The sequence below is a fragment of the Leptosomus discolor genome, chromosome 5, assembly GCF_034619465.1.
Source record: "Leptosomus discolor isolate bLepDis1 chromosome 5, bLepDis1.hap2, whole genome shotgun sequence".
Lineage (NCBI taxonomy): Eukaryota > Metazoa > Chordata > Aves > Leptosomiformes > Leptosomidae > Leptosomus > Leptosomus discolor.
Genome location: NC_141395.1, coordinates 16612492 through 16638728, shown reverse-complemented (window position 1 = coordinate 16638728; position 26237 = coordinate 16612492). Strand labels below are relative to the sequence as shown.

General features: G+C 43.7%; 1 protein-coding gene across 1 annotated transcript; it reads right to left on the bottom strand.

Annotated features, from left to right (window-relative positions):
* Positions 1 to 10939: 10939 nt before the first annotated feature.
* On the bottom strand, positions 10940 to 13981 carry TMEM169 (transmembrane protein 169). The gene is made up of 2 exons (XM_009959817.2): positions 13681 to 13981; positions 10940 to 11562 (listed from the first exon to the last, which is right to left on the bottom strand). Exons 1-2 carry the CDS (start codon positions 13979 to 13981, stop codon positions 10940 to 10942), a joined length of 924 nt encoding a protein of 307 aa, XP_009958119.1.
* Between the last annotated feature and the right edge of the window lie 12256 nt (positions 13982 to 26237).

The following is a 26237-nucleotide window of genomic DNA, read 5'->3' as shown; positions in this document are numbered from 1 at the left end:
GGTGTGTCCTGCCAGGCACGTTCTAGCTCAGGGGCTCCTGAAACACAGCAAATGGGTGGATCACAGCTGATACACAAATCACTTCAAAGCAGCCACACCCACAAGTCCTAGTCCCACACCAGCACGGAGGAGACATCAGTACTTCAGAAACAGCTCTACAAATCCTTCTGCACAGAGCTGAGAGACTCAGAGGTCCCATGTTCATAGTTCCTCTCCTAAAAGACAGTGCCACTCTTGTTTTTCCTCCTCGCTGCCTCCCACCCCAGCTGCTGAATTTACAGCCTCCCCTCTCCTTCTGACCAGTCCCTTTCTTCTCTAGACTGTGCAGTTAACACATATTTCTCAGGCAAAACTTCCACCGACTGTAATACACCAGCAGAGGCCTTATTAAGTGCCACAGAGGAGGAAAGCATGAAGTCACAAGCCAACTGTGTTTATAACCTCTTTTCCCCACGTGGTATTTACCTTTTTCACACTATCACGGAGTCACATTTTGAATCGCACTCACATGTGGCACACACATACTGTCCTGCAGAATTCCTGCCCATCCAGTAGCTCTCCCACCTGCTGTTTGTTATTCTTGGTGAATAGAATGGCACATTTGTTTAACAAGTTCCATCCTGTTTTTTTTTCTTCCTCTTTCAGACCATTTACAAAATTTGCAACAATCATTTCATAGTTTTAACCTTCTCAGCCATTGCAATTGCCATACCTCCCAGTTTGGTGTCATTTCCAGACTTCATAAGCATATTGTGTCTTCAGCCAAGTCATGAAGGAACAGCGCTCAGCCTGAGATGGCCACCCCAGGAGTAACCACTAGACACAGCTCTGCATGTAACAGTCTAGCTGCTTTTGCAGTTATTTTATCATACATATCAAAATATGCAACAGCTTCCTAGCCTGCTTATGAGACTGCCATTTAAAACAATATCAAAGCCTTATTAAAATCAAGGTAAATGATTTCTATCTATCTAAAAAGCCTGTTTCTGTCTCAAAATAAAAGTTTCTTTCATTTGTTCTTTAAAAAAAAAAAATCCTTTTTACTTGTTATCTCCTGAGCACCTATAAATGGCTTAATTATTTGTTATGCTAGTTTCCAGTGACTGCAGTGCAAATACTCTATAATTCCCCAACATCTTTGCACACCCTCATCTCTTTTAAAAGTAGATGTTGTATTTGCAATCTCACCCATCTTTTCCAGAAAAATCATTAATGCTCCTGAGATTGCTTTAGCCAGTTTTATATTTGCCTTGGATGAAATTCATCTTGCTCAGCTGATTTGAAAACAACTCCACTGTTTAAGCACACTGACTTTTCCTGTTTTATCTGTAATCAGTTTTTGCTGCTGGTGTTAATTGCGTTGCTGCCTGATTGCAGGTGACCTTTGCTAATGGACAGTCTTCCACAGCTGTCAATTATTTAATTATCTCAAAAGGCAGAAGCACATGCTGTGGGGCCAGAGGTTTCAGCCCAGCTGAAACCTGTGTAGCTGTCAGGAGTCGTCTCTATAATAGAATTTAATTTTATTTCTTTAATGTGTTTTTCTTTAAGAAGTAAAGAGAACACTGAAGTTGCAAAAGTCCAGCTCCAAAATGCAATGATATTATGACATTAAAGTTTTTCTTGCAACCTTAACCAAGTACTTTGTGTCTACAGGAGCAATGTCCCTCAATGCCATAGTCTCTTCTAATATATATTCCAACATATATTGGGATAAAATTAGGGCTGTGCACTAAAGGAGTTATAAGACTCTTGCCTCATTTGTTGCAAAAATTGGGAGACACAGAACGAAAGACGAAATTATTATGGTAACTGAATGACATTTTAAGAATTAAATTCTCTGGTTTTGTTCAGCAGGTTGGCTGTGTTCTGATTTACAAACCGCTTGAACCCAAGCCTCTCACCAGTAGGCACTAGTTATGTGACCCACATTGTCTTAGTGCGTAGTTTGAGAAACAGTCAGATCTGAGTAAGTGCTGAGCACTCACAGGTGTTCATGAAAGGAGCTTCACTTTCAACACAGAAAATGCCTTATTATGCTAAATGTTCTTAAAAAATCAGCTGCAAGGCATCTCAGAGGGGCACTGAGACTTCATAGGCATCTATAGCTTTTAAAATGCTTGTGCCTTTGTTGCCACATATAAGTTTATCAGCATTTATGTCACATGATATTGCAAAAAAAAAAAGTAATTATGTGAATATGTGAAGTACTTACATGTTAGAGTGGTGTGCATTATTGAGAGATTGCTTTGCACAATCTGTGCATATGGGGTTTGGCCACACTTTTAAATATAAGGGCAAAACAAAGTGCTGGATTGGCTTCTTATTAAATGCTTTCCTGTGCCTTACTATATAAGCCTGGCACACCAGAGAAAGAATAGTACAAAGTGCTGTGATTGAAGATTGCTTCAGATTGCATACTGTAAGGAAGAGGGAGGGATTAATTTTATATTAATATATTAAAAATTGGCATGATGTAACTTCCTAGTATTTGCCATTGCACTTTCATGGTATGTAGACTTTGGACGCATTTCTAACGCAGAAAAAAAATACTGCAGTGGGCTTTTTTCCTCCGTTTTTCAATTCAGCCACTGGAGGGCAACATGATCCCAGTCACCTAGGCAGAGGGAGCGCCACAGCCTGCAGCATTAGGTAGCGTGCACCCAGCAAGCACCACTGAACTGCAGAGGAATTTCTGCAAAAAGGTATGGCAGAAATTAGACAATAAAAGATAATATATATATACATAAATACTTTTACATTGCACTTTTTTGGAAGGTAGATTTAAAAATTTCTTCCTACATCTAAAATCTATTAATCTGAGTTTCTGCTTAGGATGATGTTTTCATGAGTTCTAAATCCATGGATTAGCCAAAGGATTTCTGAAGAAGGCGATGCGAGGGCCATTCAGCCTGGTATCACGAGAGGTGAAATATTTCCCACTGCTAAGTAGCTGAAAACCTGACACATGTTTCTACTCTTGAAATAACTCTGGCAGACTTTTCTGGATTAGTTGTTAAATCCATTACAACAGAGGATTTCTTTTATTACATTTTAGAGAACTACCAGCAGTGTAGGGTCTGATTTTCTTTAAAATTAATAGAAATAGTTTGGCTCAACTGAAGTCCAGAACACCTGGCTTCCTGGAGAGGACCAGAGAATTTATGTCAGATACACTCGCTTTGTGGAAGGCAACAGCCCAGTAAAAGAGTATCAAATACTGTTTGAAAAATGTTAAAGCCAGTGTTTTAGGAAAAGGCAGTAAGTACAAAGTAGATGCAAATAAAATGGCAACTTAGAAGCTGGGGGAAAATGCAGACTGAGTTATAGAACACAGCAAAGCAACGTTTTGCCCAGAAGTCTTCTATTAGCTGCTACTATTTCGAACTGGGTTGTCGCAGAAGCAGAATCTTATCCGTCCTGTTTTTCACAGGCTCTTTGTTTCACAGTCTTTATCTCACCTCTGTGCAGTAAGTCTTTGTTTGCAGCCATTAGCAATCCAGCTGTGTTTTCAGCATCTCTGGAAAGCACTTTCATGCAGCAGGATTGTTCTGGACAAGCTAGCTAGGATAACACTGTGTGAAGGATTTGCTTTGCGGATGCAGAAGGATAAGCCTTTAGTATCCTCTCCGTTTCATCCTCCCCCCACCAGCATCGTGCACGTATGCATGCACGCACACACACGTGCTGGCTAATGGTCCAATTTAATCCTCATAGCACAGGATTTGTTCCTTATCCAGCCAGCCAGCCTGCGGGAGGGGACTGGGAGAGTCTTCAGCTGCCGAACAAGGCTCTTTCTGAGCTGGGAGAGGGAATCCCATTTTAAATTCCTATTTGTTTGCCTGCACCTGGAAGCAGATTGAAAGGGTGGAAGTTTGGATCTTTAGAGAAATATCAGCCTAAATGCACTTTAAAAATGGAGCATTGCGACATGGAGATGGGACGTCATCTTTTAAAGCTTTTAATTCTTGTGAGCTGCCAGTTTGTACAGCTTTGGGGAACAAAGCAGCAGTGTCAAGGAAGGAGCTGCTATTTGAGAGGAAAGAAAAGGGATTAAGTTTGGTTTTATCTCCGTAAATTGAAGCTAACCCATGACACCAGCAGATACGTGACACTGTCAGACGTAGAGGCAGGGGCAGAATAATTTCAAGTTTTCCCTGTCAGTTATTTTTACAAGGAATTCCTTGGAGGGAAGGGAGTCATCAAGATGACAATTGATGATTTCTGCAGGTTTTTTATACTAGACAAGGCAGACATTCAAATTTTTATAACTTTCTATTGAAATAAATGGCAAATTTAGCCGTCAAAAGAGACTTGATTTTAGGGTGGAATTGGAGCCTCAGAGCAATCCTGCTGTAATCGTGGGGCTGGCTGAAGTCACCACCACCACATGAAATTTTTGCCTTAGAGCCTGTTTCAATATTGGAGTTCATCGCTTCAGCGGTGTGTAATCGCACTGTAGAGGAGTCAATATTATTATCTGCTTTGAGTCGCTGAAGGTAGCTCTACCGACATGTAATTGGTGGGAACCGAGATGCCATTTAGCAATGACAGTACAGTGCCCTGGGATGATACTGCTTACTACATTTAATATTTCACCTTTTTTTTTTTTACTGCATACAGATACTAGGAGTTATTTCTGCTCATTTCTTAAGTCACAGGGGAGGCCCATTTGAATAAATCAATGAAGGTTAAAATTGGCTGTGTTTATTAATTCTGCGTGCAACTTTTACATGCTTAAAGCGTTAAGGAAAATCTCCATTATGATGGAAGGGTGTTCTAGTAATTGCCTGTAATTATAAGGGTGGCTCACTACGAATATATTTAAATACATCATAGTAAAAGACATTAGAAGCTGACATTTCCATAGTTTAGGACAAGTAATGTATTTTAGAAAGAAAGGCTAATTAAAAGGCTTTCCTTAGGCCAAATACACCAGGAGCTGTTGGATTCATGCCCAGCATTGACGTTGTAAAAGCCGTTCAGTTTGCTTAGGATATTTGGGGTTGTTAGGATTGCAACTGCAGGTGATTCAGATAACCAGGCTAGAATAAATTAAGCTATATTTGTGATATAACACAATGAGCCAGTTTGCTGTTATTTTAGTAGAAATAATTAATTAATTTACCTTATCACTGTAGGAGCGGAAAGAATTTGGCGTACATATGAAAACAGTCAAAGGCACCTTGAAATATATTGGTTTTAAAATATATTACCGATGGAGGAACTTGTAATAAACCAAGCCCTGAGGGAACATGTTGCCTGAGAGGTGGGGGTTTATCCTATTTGCCAGGCAGAACATACTATCAAATTCAGTAGTTATCCTTTTTTATCTTGTGAAGTTAAATTTTCAGCTGGAAGAAATGGTCGTAAAATGGAGCCCAAAGACAGGGAGATCACATCTGGGCAGAAACTCTGTATCTTAGAGGGCTCCAGGTCACATTCATCCATGGCATACCTAATTTCAATGGATGCAAACCACAACAGATTTTAACTGCTCTATTTTGGAGGGAAGGTTTTATGTTTTAGCATGCTAAAAGCAAGGGCATTTTTTTTAACACAGGGACAAACACATTGTTGGCCTGACTCAGGCATTCTCTTTATTTTAATGCGTTCTGACAGACTTCACCTACTGTGTAATGGCAAGAAATTAGGAAGAACAAAAGTTAATGGAACTGGATGACCAAGGGGGATCCACAAGAGCCCCTCAAGCCTCGTTTCTCTGGGCTGCTTGTTCACATGCAGTCACACTTCACCTGTTTATGTGAAAGGATAGTTAGGGGGCTTTTTGAAGCCCCTGGCAACTTACCCTGATCAAACACACAACCACAAGCCCTCCCTCATCATTAAGTGGCTGCCTGTTGGAAGAGAAATCATGCTTTTGTAGTTAAGACAAGCAAACATGATGTCCCTTCTAATTTGCCTAAATTAATTTAAAAGTTGCATTTCCAAGTGGATTTGCTCCCTAAATTTGCTTCGACCTCTCTTTTTCCCATTTCCATACAGGGAATAAATTTGGATGGACTAATCTACCCAGAAATGAATCTCTGTCAATCTAACTGCCTCCACATCAACAATTCTTTGGAAAGAATCTGAAAGAGTGCCGGTCCCACAGATAATTCACAACCTGAGACAAAAAGGGTTTACATAAGTTTTGAGCAAAATTGTTTCCATCACAGTGGAGGAATATGGGCTGTGCATCCTTATTTTCTCTCTTTAGCGCTAGTGTAACTGCATGCTTCAGTGTGCAAGAGCAGACTGGAGTGGCTTTTCTTAACTAGTGGTTGCAGCTTTGAAAAGGTGTCATGGGGGTGGGCACATGGACCCATGGAGTGGCCCCTGCTGATAATCTCAGAGTGAGGAGTTGCAGGATCCCTCTCAGGGCTTCCTCAAGATTCAAAGAACTGTCCCAAGGGATTAGAAGGGTAAATTCAAGAGCCTAATTGTGGTTAAAAGCACAGTTCACACTGTGATTGTTTCTGCTCTCAAAGAAACTGAATGGGATGGGTAAATTGGCAGGCAGAATTAGCACTGTCTCTTCCCCCGGTGAAATACATGGGGCAGTCATATAGGTGTGTTTTGCCTGGTGCAAAGGTCTTCAATAGGAGTCTCTCCCACTGCTAACCATTATCTTCTAAAATTATTACCTTGTACCTCAAGGTGAGAACTGCAAAGGCCTAGGAGCTAATTTTCTGGGCCTAGTACATCCATCCCGCCCTGCCACTGCAGGAAGCTGAGTCTCCTTCACCAGGTTATTCACTGGAGGTTGGAAGTCCCCAGCACACATCCACCACGCAGGGAACCCTGTTCCCTTGGCAATGTTTGCAGCAGGCATCACACCAAAAGCACCTTCCCAGTATTTCCAGCTGTTCCGTTGGACACGGCACTGCCAGTTTGAGGAAATCACCTGCAGGTAGCATTTTGGCTCAAAGAGCTGTTACACTGAAGCTGTCCTAGCCCTTGGCTAAGAATTTCATTTGGGTTTTCCAAAGATCCACGTCTCCTTCTTAGAAGAAAGAAAATGTCATGTAAGTGTTTGCCCTGTGCTAGCAAGACAGTAGGACTGTGGTAAGACTGTGGGGGAGAGCACCGAAGGTGTCACTTAATATTTAGACACCTCCAAGAACTGTACTGGTGGATTCTCCTTTGGCTTATCAGAGACATGTCTGGAGTCCTTCAGGGTTGTAAGAAATCTCCCCAGCACAGCTGTAAATAGCAGCTCCAAGTCACAGACATGCAGACCTTATTTGTAGCATTAAATGTACTTCCTATTTTGGTATGGAAGCCTGTCCCTCCCTACAGATCCTTGGGGCTAAAGTCAAACAGATACCCAATGAGGGACATTAAATCAAAGTTTTCATTTGTGCGCTGTGAAGTAAAAACGGAGGAACCCAGAGCCCAAAGATCTGCCAGTTCTGGATAGGCACAGATTAACGAGGCAAAACTGAGACTTATTTCAGACACTTTAAAGTGGATCTTCAAAGATAATGACTTGTAATCAATTATCAGCATAGAATGACTGTGTCCATCCCACAGCACTGTTTTTAATACAAAGTCAAGAAAAAGCATGGCAGCAACATTCTTTCTAAAGCCACATGTATCTTTATTCTCCACCCAGGCCAGCGAGGATGGGAAAAGGGAATGCAATTAAAAATAACAATCAGCGAACACACACTATCTTTGCTTAAAAAAAACCATCCAGACTAGAGCAGCCAGAAACACACTCAACAATCAGAATAACTGGAATTCCCTGCAGTTTGACAGTGGCACATAAGCAGAAATTACTTGTGAGTTTCTCAAAGCAAGGGTAGAACAAGACAAAAACTTGTGCTTTTTTCTATTACAACAATTGATAATGTTTATATATTTTGCAGCAGGCAAACCGCTCTGGAGGATAACAGGCAAGAGAGAAAGCTATCCAGAGTTGTTTTGAGAAAAGTTTGAATATAACTTTTACAAATAGCACCAGAACTAACCCCAAGCTTAAACTAGCCCCCACCAAAATCAATGACAGAACACCCTGACCTTGGCAGGAGCAGAGGCAAGCTTGGTTAAGTGTAAAGAAGTAGAAAACACACGATGGATTGTTCCAGTATATCCCCCAAAAGGCGGCCTCCAAACCCAGAAGCATAGCTGCCATGGCAGAGGGAGGGTGCAACAACTTCTCTGACACGCCTTTGTGTCTACATAGCAGTAAGAGGCACAGATTTGGTTTTGTCTCCTCTCTGTCAGGCTGTTTGCAATCCTGAAAGCAAATCCTACAGCTCAGCAGACATTTCACATGGCTGTATTCTGTAATGAGCTAGTATTTATCATTCAAGCCCTCTGTAAGCTGAAGGCTCTTTGTGCTACTGACCGCAGCCTTTCGTCTAGCCTTGAACAGCTGCTGTTTGGCCGTGACAGCTGAATTGGGTTTTCTCCCTCTGCAGCAATGCACACTTGCCAGCCATCCTTCCTGCAGACCCACTTGTTTGATGCATGTTGGGGCCAAGATACACAATCCACTCTTTTAATGCCAGCAGCGTCCCTCTACGCAAAGCGTGAGAACACTTGCCAGTGGGCCTTCCTTCCCATTAATGGTTGTTAAGCATCACTTCTTCCCACCCTCCAGCCATGTAGGAGCCTGTGATTTCCATGTGGAGGAGTATTTAGCAGACTGGCTGCGCTGGGTCACTACAGATTGCCAGCAGTGGCATGACTTATCCTCAGCCTCTCTATTAATTTAGAGGCATATCAAGCTCCCTGATTGAAACAGCCCTGTGAAAGGCACTTCACTGCTTGAACTAGTCCCAGGCATTTGTCAGCTTCTTTGAGCCCCACTGAATTACCTGCCATTGCCTCACAGGTTGGAGTCTATTTATTTTTTCTGCTGGAAGTTGGTCATTGCCTTTAAAGACTTCGCCAGTAAAAACAGAAAGTTGTGCATCAGGAAGCAGCAAACACAGCCTGGCTGTACCTGGCTGTGCCCAGGGAGCACCTCTGCTTTGTCAGTGGTGTGTGGGGCCAAGTCTGCTCTTGATATTTGGCTCATACACTATTCACACTGTTAATCCACAAGCCAGCACTAAGATGCTGCTTTGGCTGGATCTCCCAGAAGGGGACAGACCAACGATGCAGCAGGGACTTTACTTATTTCTCAATGTCAGGCCTAGAGGATCGGATGGACTTGTTCATACATCACCGGCTCCCAGATGTCCTAACCAGGACAGACAGTCAGTGTAGTCTTGAGCTTATCCTTGAAGTGCAACACAAAGCATTAGTTCCTGTGAAATCCAGCTTCTGAATGCTTCTCTCTACCATCCTAAAACTAAAGCAGCTCTCCCTCTGGTAGGGAGACTGGGGAAGTGAAACATCTATACAGACATGAGTGACTGTGCAGCCTGACTGACTGCACACTACAAATTATCTACCTATATGCATGCAAATGGGGGGCTCCTCTGGGTTAGGGCTGAGCCAGACTTTCTAGCAGCACCAGCTAAACTAGAGCACTCAAAAATTCATCATGTTTCAGACATGTAATTCAGTCCCCATTACAGTCTGTTATACCTCTTTCTTATTTTCCTCATGTCCTCCTTAGGCCAAAACCCCAACAGTCAATCCAGAAAAAGAACTTTTCTGCTAGTCATTTATTTTAAAGAGACAATTAAAATTTCTCCAGCCTATGGTGGCCACCTCAGCCTGGTCTGGGAGCCCACTAAGATGCCATGCAAAGTCCCAAAAGGAGGGAAACCAATTATGAAAATGAGACATGAGAGGAGGAGGATGTATAATCCATCGCTCTTCCACATAATTAACCAGGAAGTGTGTGTGGGATGCAGATTTCCAGAGCTGAGGCACTAATGCAGTTTGCACTGGCACTAACAGACATGGGCTCAGGGATGCCCCCGTTCTGAAAGGGAAGGTCTGGCCACTTGTCTATAAGTGCAACTTAAAAAACAGGATGGCTGTTTCAGTAAGACCTTCCCATCCCAAGCACCTTCAACTCCACCTCCATAAATACAGGTGCCGCTGGTCCCCACCTGCATTGCAGTGACATGCAAACTGATCACCCTTCCTTAGAGCAGGTGTTTTTCTTCCCTATATTGCAACTGTTTGCACTGCACACTGCGTACAACTCCATAGCCCATTCCTTCCTAGCAGTGCACCTATCAAGAGATCAAATGCAGGTGTGTCCTTAGCACCTATCTGTGCACCTACAGTCCCCTGAGGGTGCTTGGTGACAGGCCCATCAGGTCCCCATGCACTGCATTACAGAGCAAACCCTACTTTTCCATCATGTGATGGGTGCGTTTTAGGTCAGTGTAGAGCTCACGTGCCTTTGCTGGAGACTATGCTGTCCTCTCCCAGTGAAAGGTTGGGCACAACTGCTCCAGTGCTGTTTGTCAAACTCTTGACAGTGCCTAAGCAGTTAGCCTGTCTGGAAAGTTTGCTGCACTTGGTGGAAGGACGGGAAAAGGACCCTTTCTAGGAAAACTGCAGGAACATCACTTATATTGCAATTTAGCCTTCACCTCTGAATGAGTTCCTGTCTCCTGAAGTTCATCCCCTTTTCACTGGGTCAATTGGTCACTGTTACATCCTAATTTCTGAAAAGTAAAGTCTAACTTTACTGAAGTGGACTTTCCAGCATGTATTTCTGCCACTCGACAAACAGTCTGAGCCCCACAGACCTGCATTTTCTCACCATTCCCAGAAGTTGTAATTAGCTAAACCAAATGATGAATCCTTGGAGAGCCATGCACCTCCCCACCCAGGCCACGTGAAGCTAGCACTTGCATTCTGCGACATTTAAAGAGCACTCTCAGCCCAATATTCTGTTCATTAAGTTTGTGTTTAAATATATATATTTATATTTATATGTATTTTAAAAACCCCAGTGTGTTATTTTCTAGATGAGAACCACTTCCGTGTGACCAAAATAGTCAGCCAGGACAAAGGCTCAGACTGCTGAGGTCTCAACCCCCTGTGCAGAGCTCTTGCCAGAGAGACTACCTGAGATATTGTCAGAATCTAGCAGCTCAACAATACTGTACGGAGAACAATCTTCCAAACCCAGCTTGCTGCAGAGCCAGCCACAGAAGCCCTTCTCCATATCCCTGACAGCATGCCACCAGTACCCAAAGGACCATGCTACCTGGGCCATAGCCGAGTACACGCCTAGGGAAAAAGACACAACCATAATTATAATTGGGTAGAAGATGATCAAAAAGGGACAAAAGGTGATCTTGTGCCAGAAAGTCCTCTCTTCATTGTACACCAAGAAGATGTTGTACCACGTAATGGTTCCATAGTAGAATGAAACCACGAAGGACACTATAAAAATGATGGGGAGGCAGATGATGGTCCAGAGGACAATGTGGGGTCCTCTGTCCAGCCCAACATCACATTTCTTCTTCTTCTCAGGTGTGTCCTCTTTAGGAGGTTCCTTCGACTTAGCAAGTTCCTGCAGCTCTTTGTCCGTTAGTGTGACATGGATATCCACCATCTGACCCTTCTTCTTTCCCCTGGTGATTGTTCCAGTCAAGGTGACATACCGGCTGTCTAAAGGCATGTTCCAGATACCTACAAACACAGAAAAACTCAGCTACATTAGATTTATTTTCTGTACGGAGTACTTTGTGTAAATCCCCAAAGACAATTAGATAATGCATATGGAGTTATATTAAACCAAAACAAAACAAACAAAAATACGCAAGAAGCAATGCAGTATAAAGAACATTATCACAGAAGAAAATGGAAGAAGAGCTAATGAGGGAGAAGACAGGAATTCCAGATTGCAGAAATCAAAAGAGAGAAGACTCCAGCATCTGCATTAGGGACAGTATGTGAAGAGAAAGCACTGCAGGAGTACATAAGACAGAGTAACTGAATCAAAAATGGTATGCCTATTTTCTCTGGTACCCTCATAGATTTATTCCTGAACAGCGTGGACACTTGGAGTGAATTAGATAAATATGACTAAGACTCTTGTTCTGGAACAAACAAGAGGTGCTGGTGTGTGAAAAACTGAATATGAGCCAGCAGTGTGCACTCACAGCCCAGAAAGCCAGTCACATCCTGGGCTGCATCAAAAGCAGTGTGGCCAGCAGGTTGAGGGAGGGGATTCTGCTCCTTTACTCTGCTGTGGTGAGACCCCACCTGCAGTGCTGTGCTCAGCTCTGGGCACCCCAGCATAAGAAAGACATGGACATGTTGGAGCTGCTCCAGAGGAGGGCCGTGAAGATGATCAGGGGACTGGAGCACGTCCCCTATGAGGACAGGCTGAGAGCTGGGGTTGTTCAGGCTGGAGAAGAGAAGGCTCCAGGGAGACCTTATAGCGGCCTTCTGGTACTTAAAGGGGGCCTACAGGAAAGGTGGGGAGGGACTCTTGATCAGGGAGAGTAGTGATAGGATGAGGGGTAACAGTTTCAAACTGAAAGAGGGGAGATTTAGATTAGATATTGGGAATAGGTTCTTCACTGTGAGGGTGGTGAGGCACTGGCACAGGTTGCCCAGAGAAGCTGTGGCTTCAAGCAACATGGTCTAGTAGAAGGTGTCCCTGCCCGTGGCAGGGGAGTTGGACTAGGTGATCTTTAAGGTCCCTTCCAACTCAAACCATTCTGTGATTCTATGATGCTATGAATAAGCACATCCACACATGGAGTTATACTTGAATAGCTAGTATTTCACTGCGCATTTGCACTGTATCTCAATCCAAATTAATTTTCAAAGTTCAGAAAAAACTTACATACTCTCATATAGTTATATTTGCATTTTAAGGGATCAGCAAATGTACTAAACAGGAAAGTGCTGGGGTGTGTCTTAAAGTCACAAACAGACTGCCTCAGCTTTCAAGTGACATTGGTTTAGATGGTCCCTGCAGTGGTACTGGCCATAAACTCTTCCATGGGGCTAAAATATGCTTCCTCCTCATCTTAATTCTGACAAGCTTGGAAGGAGGTCTTCAGAGGCTCTTAAAAGGAGGCTGAGCAGTTTGAAGTAGCCCACGAAAACAGGAAGGCGGCAGATATGCCATGAGGATCGAGGTTGGGATCATGGGGCAATCTGGTGCGGCTGACGGACCAGGAGCATGCATTCACATTTAAGCCCCCCTCAGCCTGCACGGCTGACTCACAAGAAGATTAGCCATAGGACCTGCCGGCCACACTTCTCCCTGCAAGCGTATCCAAGACAGACACCAGAAGCGAAAGTGGCTCCAAGACGCCCCATGATGACCTTGCCAAACAATCCCTCTTTAAGAGGAAGCTGTGCTGAGAATATGCAAACAGAAGGCAACAGCAAATCCTACATAATGAGTGAAACTCCCTATCACAGATAGAGCCACTAAATCCATCTGCTTCCACTCTTTCACTTAACAGGCAGCTGTCTTAGGCATGGACCGTGGCTTGATCACAGCACCATTAGCTTAAAGCACGCTCAGCATTTTTCTGGATCAAGCCCAACCAGCACATACATCTAAACCTAAGAGTGTGGCAACAACCAACCTCTGCAAAGAACTGCAGGAGACACCCCAAATCAGCCTGTAATGCTTTTTATTTCAGAGTGTTTTAACGTATGAACTCAAGCTCTCCTTGTCTGCAGTCTTGGAGTGGGTTGGTCCCACCATCACTTCCATTTGACCTCAGTGCATGCTGGCACCAAAAAAGTTTATGGAAAGTGTGTGTTCCCAGAAATACGTACCATCTGCCATGGACTGACTCAGGAACTTGGAGCCTTCCTCAGAGCTCCTCTCCCCTCCTTCATCTGCCTGTTCTTCTTCCACCTTATTCTCATTCTCTGACCGATACACTATTATTGACTCGGGACGGGACTCTTTCTTCTTCTTTTTCCTCCGGTCCATAGTGGCTTCCCCATCAAATGTGACAGTGGTTGCCACAGCCCTTCTCATGGACCCACGGCGAGGGCTCTGGCTTCCAGACTTGCTCTCTTTCTGCACAGTCTCCTCCATTCCGCTGCTGCTTTCAAGCACCTCACTCGGCATCTTGTAGCACTTGTTTCCAATCTAACAGGTTCTGCACTTAGAAGTCATTGATTAGACAACGGTCCCATGGATGCTTTGTTTTGGTAAGATGTCCCCTGCTGACATACAAACTATGCACTCCATTCCCAGCCTAAAATGAGAAAGAAAACTGAAAAAGTGTCTTTTTCTCACCGAGCAGAAAAAATTGCCAGAATTTTCCTATGAAGGGTTACTTCCTACTGGTTTAAATGTCATCTGAAGATCCTTATTACAATTTTACTGTATATGCAATTTTATTACATGGATACATGTTTTGTAATATCACCTAATCCTGATTCTCAGGTTCCAATTTCAAATATAACAAACCAAAGCTACTGAAAAAGGAAAGAGTATTAACATTTGTAAGAAGAGATTAAACAAGCACAGCTTACTGGGTGAATTTGACAGTCCTCTGCAATACTGGAAGACAACAGTTTTGGCCCACATGCATGAGAATGAAGAAATGAAACCATAAACAAAAAAAAAGTTGACTGATTTAAGGGACTGGCCTAGATTAGAGACAACTGCAGCAGGAACACTGTGCTCATCCTGCATTACAACAGCTATGCTGGTGCCAACCTTTCTCATTTTGAGTGTCTTCTGATTTACTGACCATTGCAAGGATATTACAAAAAGTAATCAAATTATGTCAAAATGAACAATGTTTCAAACTTTACCAATTTAGCATTACACAGTGCTGACAAACCTTAAAAATACAGTATATACAGTGGATTTAAAGCAAAATTACTATTAAGATGACTTCGCTGGGGAAGGAATTGGAAACCACAGCAAAGTCTTCTGATTGCGTAGGGAAAACAACCCAAATCTTCACAAATCTTTGTAACAAATATAAGGGCTCAGTTTTTACTCCTCATTCAAGCAAAATTAACAGCAATATCAAGTGACACTGTTATCTATGGGAAATCTGCCTAAGTAAAAAACATATAATTAAACATGCATCGAGGCAGACAAATCCTGCTCCATGAACGTGCAGGACGCAGGATTAACAGTTCTCAGATTTCATAACTTTTAAGAAATTGACTGTGCCAAGTATTCATGAAGTACTTAGGTACAAATCTGAATACACTGAATAACGTTTTAACAACTCGGAAGAGCTCTGTTTAACATTTGCATGAACATTTATACTTAAAAGAATGCACATGACCAATAATTAAGCTTCTACTTAGCATCTGAGTCATCTCTTTAACAGAAAACGAAGAAACACAGCTATAATTCATAGCCCACACAATGCTGGGGAAATGGTTTTACTTGAACAGCTGCTAGGAAAACGTTGAGCATTTTTAGATTTGGCAGTATGGTCCTGGTCTTCCCACAGATAAACGATTTTGCTGGTTTGTTTTGAATTTTTTTGCAGAACTTTAGATCAGCTATTTATGCCTCACACACTCATACACATACACAACTTTTAACTGCATCACTTTAACACCTAAGACTGTGGCCAATTTGCCTTAGGAGGCTTTGAAGAATTCAACAAATCAGATTATGTTTTGCATTATAGAAAATAAATCTTCCCTGGTGATCAGAAGACACATAAAATGGAATACAAAAAATCAAGATTCAGCATACCCTGGAAGTCAGACTACTTCTATATCACTGGGCAGGGACTATCTCGGCTAGCTCTCCAGCATGGCTGGAACAGACTGTTTAGATGATTGCCATCTCAGTTTACACCTGCCATGCAAAAGTGTATGCCTAAATTTCCAGATGTACTGGAAAACAGCTCTATAAAATACTAAATTTACTGCAAATACTCTCCCCTCACTGCAGCGTCAAGTGTTGCACTTTAGAACTACCTAGAAGCAACTTGGTTTAAATATTCCACTGTTGATCAAGGGAAGCAAGAACAAAGGGGGGCAGTGATGATGAATGCCCTTGTCTGGTGCACCAAGTAAGTGTGGTTCGGTGTGGGGGTTGTTCAAGATCACTGCCTGTGCATTCTCCTCCCATTCCAAAGTCCAACCTCGACAGAGAATGGAGCAAAAACAAGAAAGGAAAAACATCTAATCACCCCATCCCCCAAAAAAACCCGCAAAACATAAATGAGCTAACAAGAAGCTATTCTTCAATACAGTTCTTGTACCTCGTCTGCCCGAGAAATGTGGCCTTTACATCTGTTCGGAAGCAGCGTGCAGATAGGCCGTTTTTCACAGACCATAATATAGAAGAGGAATGGGATATGCAAGAAACTTCATAGTGAAATCTAATGCTTTGCTTTCCACTTCCCCCTTTTAACTCCAAAGCAAACCATCCACTGACTTCAAAGATAGCAAGCTCTGGCTCTTAACATGTTAACATTGGCAGGACTCCGAGCTCTCTTCCCATCCACTGGAATTCACGTAAGCTTTTGATCAGTGTTTTTTAAAAAGGCCTTTACGAGGAAATGGAATAAATCTATTCTATGGAGTAAACTCCCTCTTTGTAGTAAATTCATCCAGGAGGTACAATAGGCTCTAACATTTTTCTCTGAGAATCAGCAAAAAAACTTCATGTTTTGCATTTACAAAATCCTAAAATCACCTGATTGAGCCTAATGAGTGCCAGAGACAACAGTGAGATTCCCCTTCCAGAGGTGGTGAAAAGAAAACAGGCCTGGAGCCACAGAGTAGCCAAAAGCATCACTTCTGGGATGATCTACTAGAAGCCTGGAGACAGAGAAGTTGATCTGGGATTAGATTCCCAAAGTTCCTGGCTGTAGTTCCACGCTCAGTCCCTACTGCCTTGAAAAGGGGATGACTTGCCAGTAATATTTAAAAATAACACAAAACTACAGGCAAAGATTTGTGGTTGGACTTTTTTTTTTTTCTTGAAGTCCATCCAGCTGTGACCTTGGTTAAACTCACAGTAGATGATAAGCTAATGCCAGTTCTCGGGGTAATGCCAAAGCCTAAAGGACTATGTCAACCTTGACTATGCAAGGAGGAGCAAGGCGATGTCACTTTTGAATCTGTCAGATAGGCACTGGAAATCTATGCCCAGTCCTTGTGCTCACTGGTCAGGAGGGATGCTGATTAATGACCAGAAGATCCCTATGACCTCCGAGCTATTTTGCTATGTCCGACATTCCCACCCGCACTATAGCAGCTACTGCCACTGTGAATTACCACCAGGACTAGAAAGACGTCAACAGCAGGGTTATTGAGGGGTGGTAGCTCAACTTCTTCTCTTGCTCCTGAGCTGAGAAGAGGGGAGGGAATGGGCAATAGGGGACAAGCCCCTAAGAAGGACCATTGCTGTGGCTGGGTCAGAGCCCTTGGGATAAGGACGTGAAGGAACACAGATTATTCTGTTTAAGGCACAAGGAGGTAAAAATGTCAGTCTGTCTACATCACAAACGAAAACATGGTGAAGGAGATCCCTCTGGTCCAGCAGAGGAGGATGCAGTAAGATAAAAAGCTGAAAGATACAAATACAGGGAAATGCAGTGCAGACGTTAGGTAGGTGTTTTAACAAAGTGGGTAGGTGTCACTTGACACACATCATGGAGGGCTGGTCTGTTTCCAGCACTGGAAACTTCCAAATCTGGACTGGATATCTTGGCAGCAGTTTGGTCACCAGTACTTGACTAAAAGAGATGCTAATGTGAGGAAGTCCTCTGGCTTGTATTAGAGAGCAGTCAGATTGAAAGATCATAAAGATTCCTCCTGATCTTAAGCCTGTTGTCACAGTAGATGTTTGTTCTTTTCTCATCTGTTTCTGCCAATGGAGCAGCTGGGATACCCTCTGCCACCTGGTCCAGACCTTCTGAAAACAGCACTTTCAAAAACCACCATCAGCCCCACATCCCATAGGGATGCTGGTGAATCAAACAGGTTCATGCCCCTGTCCCACATTTCCTGGGAATCTTTTCTCTGTAGCTGCAAACAAAAAAAATGGGCTCTTGCAGAAATCACGGTAGTGTACACAAAGCTTGTTTTTTCTCTCTTCCTTTTCTTTATGTCCTGTAAGAACAAGGACAGCCATCAGCGTTACACAGCTGTCTACAGCACCAACTCTTTCAGCTGTACACTGAGATCCTCACCCCTTAAAAGCCTTGCTGTGGAGCTGCAGCATGACAATTGCTGTGCATCTAATATTAGTGATGTCTCCCACATGAGAGCACAGGGGCAGACAGGAATCTAATAACTGTCCATGGGAAGGAAAGAAAAGAAATGGTCACATTTCAGAGATAGCAGGGAGCAGTTTATTAGCCAAACAATTTGTTATTAATCTCTGTGTGAAAACAGATGGAGAACCCTGGGGAGGTGGCTCTGCAAAAACACTCTGTAGAGGAATTTTTAGAAGCACTGTCTTCTGTTACTATGCAGGAAAACTACTGCTGCTTATGCTTCCTGTGACAGTATTAGTCTTTGACACACAAAGCAGGAGCCTAAAAGCTTGGCCTTGCACCATTTAGGTCAAAGGAAGTTTTTTCCATTGGTTTTCAGGGCTTGATCCTGCTGCTAACAGAAGAGAAATTATCTGGTTTGAATGCAGAAAGGAAGGAAGAGCCTTCCCGCAAGCTAATAAAATCCTTGATCTTAAATCACTGCTACAGCACAAGTAACCTTTTTATGACTGTTCAGAGCACATATGAAAGGAAAAAAATGTAGATGGTAAGCAGTGAGGAGCATCCATTTTTATTTTTATAGTCACATAAAATGTACAACACATAAGAAGAACTGGCACTGTGTCTTCACTCACATCATACAGGGGTTATCTGCAGAAACAAAAACTTGTGCTTTAGAAGCACTGTGAGTTTCCCAGGATGGTGAGGAGATAAGGGGAAATTTACCCAAGACACACCTTGAGAGAGCACTCCCCAGGTACAGATCCTCTGCCTGCTCCTTTTACTCCATAGACTCCCCATCCCCAACACCGCCTCTGATTCTGTGCAAGTGCATATGTGTGTTTCTGAGAACGCACGTCACCCAAAGGATTATTTCCAATCCCTAGTATTTTTAAAGGGGTTATCTGCTGGCAGATTGTACACATGAAAAATAGATGGTATCAGATGCATCCAGCTGTTCAGATGGATAGATCTGTCTGTCACCAGTCAATCATGTTATGACAAAACGCACTGGTCTAATGCAGGCCATGCAGCCCCACACTCTACAAAACCATGTGGCAAGACCTATATAAGAAAGCACATTTACATCAGACCTTATGCTGGGAGACAGCCAAATGGTAAGGCTCCCTCAACAGCTTTGGACCTGTTTTAAATACCTAAATGACTCCACACAATCTTTCACATAAGCATCCTCACCACACCCTGCTGAAACAGAGGACAATGTCTGTCTCCATTTTATGGTGAAATAGCTCAAACTAGATTACACAGTTACTTGAATCTAGCAACTACTCAAGGCTGTGATGAATGACATGTTAGAAGGAGAGGCAAGAAGAGCCTCTCCTTATCAGTACCAGTGTCTGTGCAGCTTGCAGCGAGCTTGACAGAGGGATTTATCTCTGAAAAGAATCCTTTTGCATTTTAAAACAAAATAAAATGTTATCTTCAGCCAGAGGGATTCCCTCATCAGGTTCACCAGGCAGCTACCCTTAGAGGAAAGAACGTCTAAGGAAAGGGAGAAAAACTACCCCTCATAACAGTGGCCCATTGCTAGGCTGCTTTGTGTCTGTATAACAATAGCAAGAGGCACAAAGAGAAACATCTGCCTATGCCATCCCAGCAAGGTAGGAGAAAGCAAACAGCAAAGCTCATAGATCACACCCATCTTTCCCTCCTTGCTTAATCCACAAGCTTCAAAGCACTTTCATTTCTTGGAGAGAGAGAGAGAGAAGAAGAATGACCGTGCTCTGGGTGTGCATCTGAGCAGAAGCAAACCTCAAGCTGGATTGCTGAAAGCAGAGGATAGCACTGAGCATCAGAGCAAAGGGGATAATGCAGCAAGATGACTCATGCCACCAAAAACTTTATGGGTGTTTGCTAATGGAGCCTCCTGCCTCATGCCTTCCCCTCAGGAGCAGAGGGTGCTAAAAGCTTAAGCTAAAAGCAAAGGGAGGCGTGGGCAAGCAACACAACCTCTGCAGGCAAGCTCCAACAGACCCAAGTTTGCCCAGTCCTTCCGATTTATCACCAGCACATAGCTCCTGCCTGTCGGCAGGTGGCATTAATGCCATCACTGCCCAACACTGCCAGGCAGCTTCTGGACCAATCCTGCTGGCACCATGAGCCAGGCCTGTGCTGCCCAGCACGGGTTGACCATTACTGAAGCTGCCGCTGCAACACGGCTCGACTTGCTTGGGTGTGGATTAAGGACTCCTGGCTGCCGGTGCCATGCTGGGCAGCTCAGGCTCCTCACTCTCCCTGCCGTCCTTTTGTGAGACACCCAAACACTTGCTGACAGTATTCTATGGATACAGCTAAAACAACAACAAAAAAAAAGTAGTGGAGAGAGGCGTTCCAAAGTATCACTAAATTGTTTCTGGATGACATTTTCAAAGGATTTTTTTAAAAGTCAAGGACATTTTACAGAGCATCTGTTTTATGAATCAGTTCTTTTTATTTTCCTCTGCTGTTCCATAACTTTTCCAAATGTCACAGAATAATAACTGCTGTGTAGATCAGTATTACTGAAGGCTGGAAAACAGCATATAAGAATAGCTGTGCATTTTTATTTTATGTTAAATTAAATGCCTAATCAATTTTCTTCCATATGAACTATTTCAAAATCCCCAAACTGTACTGGTTTACCATTTTCTAGAGAGAAAGCCTGAAGTGCCATCTCTCCCTTGTCTCCCCACTTCTTTGTCCAGACTGCTAGAAGAAAGAGAAATTGAGACAAAGGACTCAAAGCTTCCTAATGCCTCCAACAGGGATAAGATCAGTTTCTTTATGTTTATTATACTATGCTAAAAATGTCAATGAATGGCACGCGCACATTAGCCTTTAAAGAGAACCAAGGCTTTAAAAGGAGAATGACTTGGAAATGGGAGGGCGGTTTGAAATCTTGAAAGCAAGCCAAGTGGTTTAGATCGAAATCTTCAATAAACTCAGCAAAAGTCCCTAACTCTTGTAGGAAAAAAAAATCTCAATGATAAAGTAGAGACATGCGCTCTCTGTTCTCCTGCTCTACCCTTCACTTCTGCATCTGCCAAAGCAGGCCATCCTGCACCTTGAAACAGCAGATGCCCATTGTAATTCCTACCCCATCCACCACGTTACTGATGGAATACACTGTACCACAGGAACAGCCAAACGTAGTCAGTCCCACCAACTTGAGCCCAGCAACCTGCCTCCACAGCAGTGCCCTCAGGCTGACATCAGCCTAAGGTATAGTTGGTATAATACCTGATTCATCCTCAGTTTGAAGGCGTGATATTAAACGGGATTGGAAGAAGCACTAGGAGCTTGGTCCACACATCAAACTGGTGTTATGCCTCCTCTAGGCATCCAAGCAGATGCCTAGAAGATAGTAACAACAGATCAAGCATGTACTACATGGAAACTGAGTTTCAAGCCCCTCATCTCCCTTTCTAGAGTGCACCTCCACCATGTATACCCGCATACATGTGCAAGTAAGAAACGCCAGGAGTTGCTACATCTGAAGACTGCAGAGCCATGAAACACCACTGTGGGTGTGAAGTACTAATGCAAGACAGCACAGTCCTAGCTAGCTAGAGACCTGGCTGGCAGGTGGTTATTTCAGTGAGGGATCGCAATACCTGCATTTTCTTTCCTGCACTCACCAGGATGTTTTAATGCCTGCTGGACTCTTGCCTGACCTTTACAATAACCAAAAACCAGGACCCGTGTGAGCACCTCAGGCTCTTTTTCCCTTCCTTCCTAGTCAGAAGATCCTTGACCATCTCAGCCTCCTCTCCTCTCCTTTCCTGCACTGCTCTGTGCTGGCAAGATCAAGCATCCCAATGCTTAGACAAAATAAGAAGGGACGACACATAGAAATACTTGCAATTAAAGGGCAAGAAGTTGCAGCTATGCAGCACAATGTAAAACACAGTCAACTGTAAATCCAGTCTGGAAAGGAACATCTGAAAAATATTGACACCAAATTACATCCTGTGGTTCTTATTTAGGCAAGATACATGGGGGCTTCAGATCAGAGCTTTCTCCAAGTTACACCCGGCTGCAGCCCAGGCGTTGCTGAAGAGCCAAACTGCACAGATAGAGAACTGGAAGATTCCCCTGGGAGTGATTCAGGATTGCTTAATACATTGCACAGTAAATACAATCTAAGATATTTAGACAGTATCTCCAGCAGCAGGAATTAGTCGGCTCAGGGGACTCTCGATTGGATACATGTGCAGATACAGACCCATGATGCCAAGGTATTAAAAATGGAGCACTTTCAACTGCAGACAAGAGAATGCTTCAGTATCATTAGTATGGTATTAGCAGGGTGTGTAAGTATTTAGAAAATCTGTCTATGTACCAGTTTCAAACTGATGCTGATATTCTACATTTTGCACCACTACAAACTCTGCTTTGAGTGGCAGTCTGGTTTTGGTATCTCCTGTATTTTTTTTTAATCAATGGAATGAAATTCCTAGGTATAATGATAAAAGGTTGTAAAATCCTGAATATCTCCTAATTAGACTGAAATCCCCCAAGATACCGAGAGTGAAGTACCTTTCCAGAGGGGAAGTCCCTAAAGAGATGAACTGACCAGAGAGCCTGACCATCAGCTGGGGATGACTAGGAGGCATTCTGACATGGAAACCAGAAGCCACAAAACAGAAAGGCTCTCACTTGCTGGTGAGAGATGATGGAGGAAAAACAGCCACAGGAGAGAATGCACAGACAGGAGGTGAAAGTAGCCAGGATTTCCAAAGAGGCCTTTTGCATAACCCCACAAAAAGGTCCACAGAGGTAAGGAAACAGAAACTCACAGCAGTTTTCATTTGGTTTTGGCTCAATCCAGGCATTTCTTGTAACAGGTACAGGGGGAAGAAATTATTGTTGTCAGAATTTGTGCAATTTGTTATCCCAGGAGAAGAAAAATATGAACCTGGAGCATCCATAAGAGTGGGGTTCTGGGAAATGAGAGGCTGCTGTAGTACAAGCCTGCTTTTTTTCCAGAAGGCTAACTAGCAGAAACCCTCTGTCAGAAAATGTCTTTGACCTTAAAGTTTTATGTCTGGCACTGAGACACTTTTCATTAAAACTCCTCTGTTCTCACCTCCTTGGAAGACTGCTGGCCCCAGGGATACCTCTCCCAGGGTTTAGATCCCACGGAGGTTTCTCTCCTGTTTGGAGCCATCTGTTTTCTCACATCAGGTTGGTATTTAACAACTCTGAGACCTTCCTCCTTGCCAACACGGATTACAAGCTACGGGAGGGCACAGACCCCCTGAAGGACAGCAGGCTATAAAGAATTATTAAGGCAGTACATATCGCTGCCAGGATTGTTAAAGCATGGCCGCGTACTGGACTGGCAGAATAGCTGAGCCATAGGCTGGCAAAGCACAAAATCAGCTTTTGTCAAAAGTAGCCTTTTCTGAAAACGCCGAGTTTCCTATTCATCTCGACAAATTGAACTAGTTCATTCAAAGCCAAGACACAATCTGGGAGCTGTAAAAACGGGAAATTGAGTTTTTCCTCTTCAATCTATAAATAAAAAAGTAGATGTTGAAGAATGACATATGTTAATCCCACAACTCTGAAGAGGCTGACAACTGGAAAAAACTAATGATGAATCCTTTTTCCTAAATGTGTCATTTTGATTTTTGAATGGTTAATGTTTTAAGTGACAGATGTACCACAGAAAAAAAAAATCAGATTTTTTTAACTTCAAAAAAATGAAAATAAAGACTCCGAGGCTTTAAATGCATATTTATTTTCTTCCAAATGACACATACTGAAATAAATAAATTAAATGAATAAATAAAGAATCAGCTGTCTAATCAGACACTATTTCCTAACACATAAAAATTAAGACTCTGAACATGAAGTTCATAGAATAACATAAATATGTAAGAAGAGCCTTCTGCTTACTGAATTTACCACTATGGCTGCATGTAATGACAGACCAACATGTTTTAATGCTACCAATAAAAGAAAACCAACATTCCTTTGCAAGTAAGAAAGTACAAGCATAGAAGAAGATTAAAACTTATTTTAGTTAATAAGATTTTCTACTTTTCAGTTTAAATAATTTTGAATTTCAGCTGCTGGAGTAAAATCTATTCACAAAAGGTACACTTTGAATCCTTGGTTCAAAAGCAACCCACACGACAGTGAATAGAATCCATTGCCTTGCTGAAAACATCTGTGGGCACTGGTTATCTCAGCTCTGTCCTTTGTGATAGATTTTGTACCAGAATGGACTACCCTCCACTGAATGACAAGGAATGGATGTCTCCTTTTCTCACCTCCTTACTCTCCAGTCTTTATGCCTTTCCCCTTTCTCCTCCCACCCATCACTCACAGAACCTTAACCCATTTGTTCGGCCCCGTATTTATGGCATCTCTACGGCTATTGAGAAATTCCAAAACCCAAGCAATTTATCCTGACAGGAAAGAAAAATCATTTGATAGTGCTGTCCGGGAAGAACACTGAAATCAAGCAAGTCATATGAACAGAGGGACCCACTGCATTTTCCTTGGTGGCCTGTGGCTCAGTTGGGATGGCAGGTGGGTTGGAATATGAAGATCTAGTTCACTAGCACAGATGAGTGCTTCTCCCTGGGATTAATTAATGATCACTCTGATACGGCCTGCCTAAGATATGTAGGGCAGCCAGAGACAGTTAATGGGGATCTGTGGAGTCTACAGATTGTGGAAGCTAATTTAAGGGGGGGGGGGGGGGGGAGGGCATGGGGGTATTCTTGCAGTGTCACCCACAGTGCTTCACATATTCCCTCCAGAAAGTAATACTGTGCTTTAAAATATTAAAGTATTCTGCAAGCATTAACCCAGCTGGAAGGGTTTTGTCTAACGGTTGCGTCACCAGCCTAAGTCACCATGCATAAGTCCATTCCCGTCTTGTCACCCTTTGCTGAATGAGTCTGGACACACTGTTAATTTCTCCATGCCTCCCCTTCCCTACACTTAAAAGGAGGGTATACGGCTTGCTTTGAAACACACTGAACTTCAGGATAAAGATGTTATCTTACAATTGTCTCTGATTTAAATTTTAAACCCTAGAACATGTTTTGGGAAAAGCAGATAAATCCATTTAACAAATGAGAAAACCAAAATAGACTCAATGATTCTCCCACTTTACTTAAATGTGTCTTAAAAAAACCCACCTCACTCTCTTCTCACATTAGCCATCTCCCCTAAAGCAAAAATAACAGGACAAAATTGAGATACACTTTCAAACATCTCTTCTATTGAAAAGGACTGAGGAGATGCCTGGAAGGATACTGAACATGCACTCATACGCTCCTGGGCACATCAGCGCTGGTTAAAATCACCTGCAACGGACAAAGATGCTCTGTCACTTCGCTGTGGGATGGAAAGCAAAATAATGTTGGCTGTTCTCTGTGTCAACTGAATAATTAACGCTGAGCTTATTGAGGGCAATTTTAAGTGAAAAAAACCCACCATAAAGGCATTTCAGCACAAAATGGCTATGTTAGGGACATGGTGAATGGCATCACCTCAGCCTTCACAGCCTCTTCCCGACAAAGTCCACGCCTGGAGAGAGGATTTTCCACCGCGGGTCCCTGGCAGAAGAACACCAGCAGCCTTCTCTGCTATTTACGACACCTTTAGAGCATGACACTGACTTCTCCTGGCTGGGGCTCCTCGCCCCATGCTCCTGAGGACGGACGGACGGACGGACACGGACACACACCCTCTTTACTGCAGAGGAGACCCCGGATGGGGACGAGGTGCGTTTGCTGCGAGGCTCCAGCAGGCACCGCCGACCCCGCGGCACCAGGACGCTACCTGAGGAACCGACCCCCCCCCCCCAGGCGCTGAACGTGCGGTCCCTCCACCGCGAGGACAGACCTGGGCGTCACCGACCCCTGGACAACCACTGCCCCCCCCTTACCTGCCGCCCGCCGGCGCCGCCCGCGGGGCCCCCGTGCCACGTTGTGCCGTGCCGCAGGACACGGGAACGGCCCGGCCGGCCGGGGCCCCGGGCACCTCCGGCACGCCGGGCACCGCCAGCACCGCTCCGCCGGCACCGCTCCGCCGCCGCCCGCTCGCCCTCCCCGGCGCGGAGCCCCGGCGCGGGCGGGCGGGCGGGGCCGCGCGTCACGTGGAGGGGGGCGGGGGCGGCGGCGGCGGCCGTTGTGTGAGGGGGGGAAG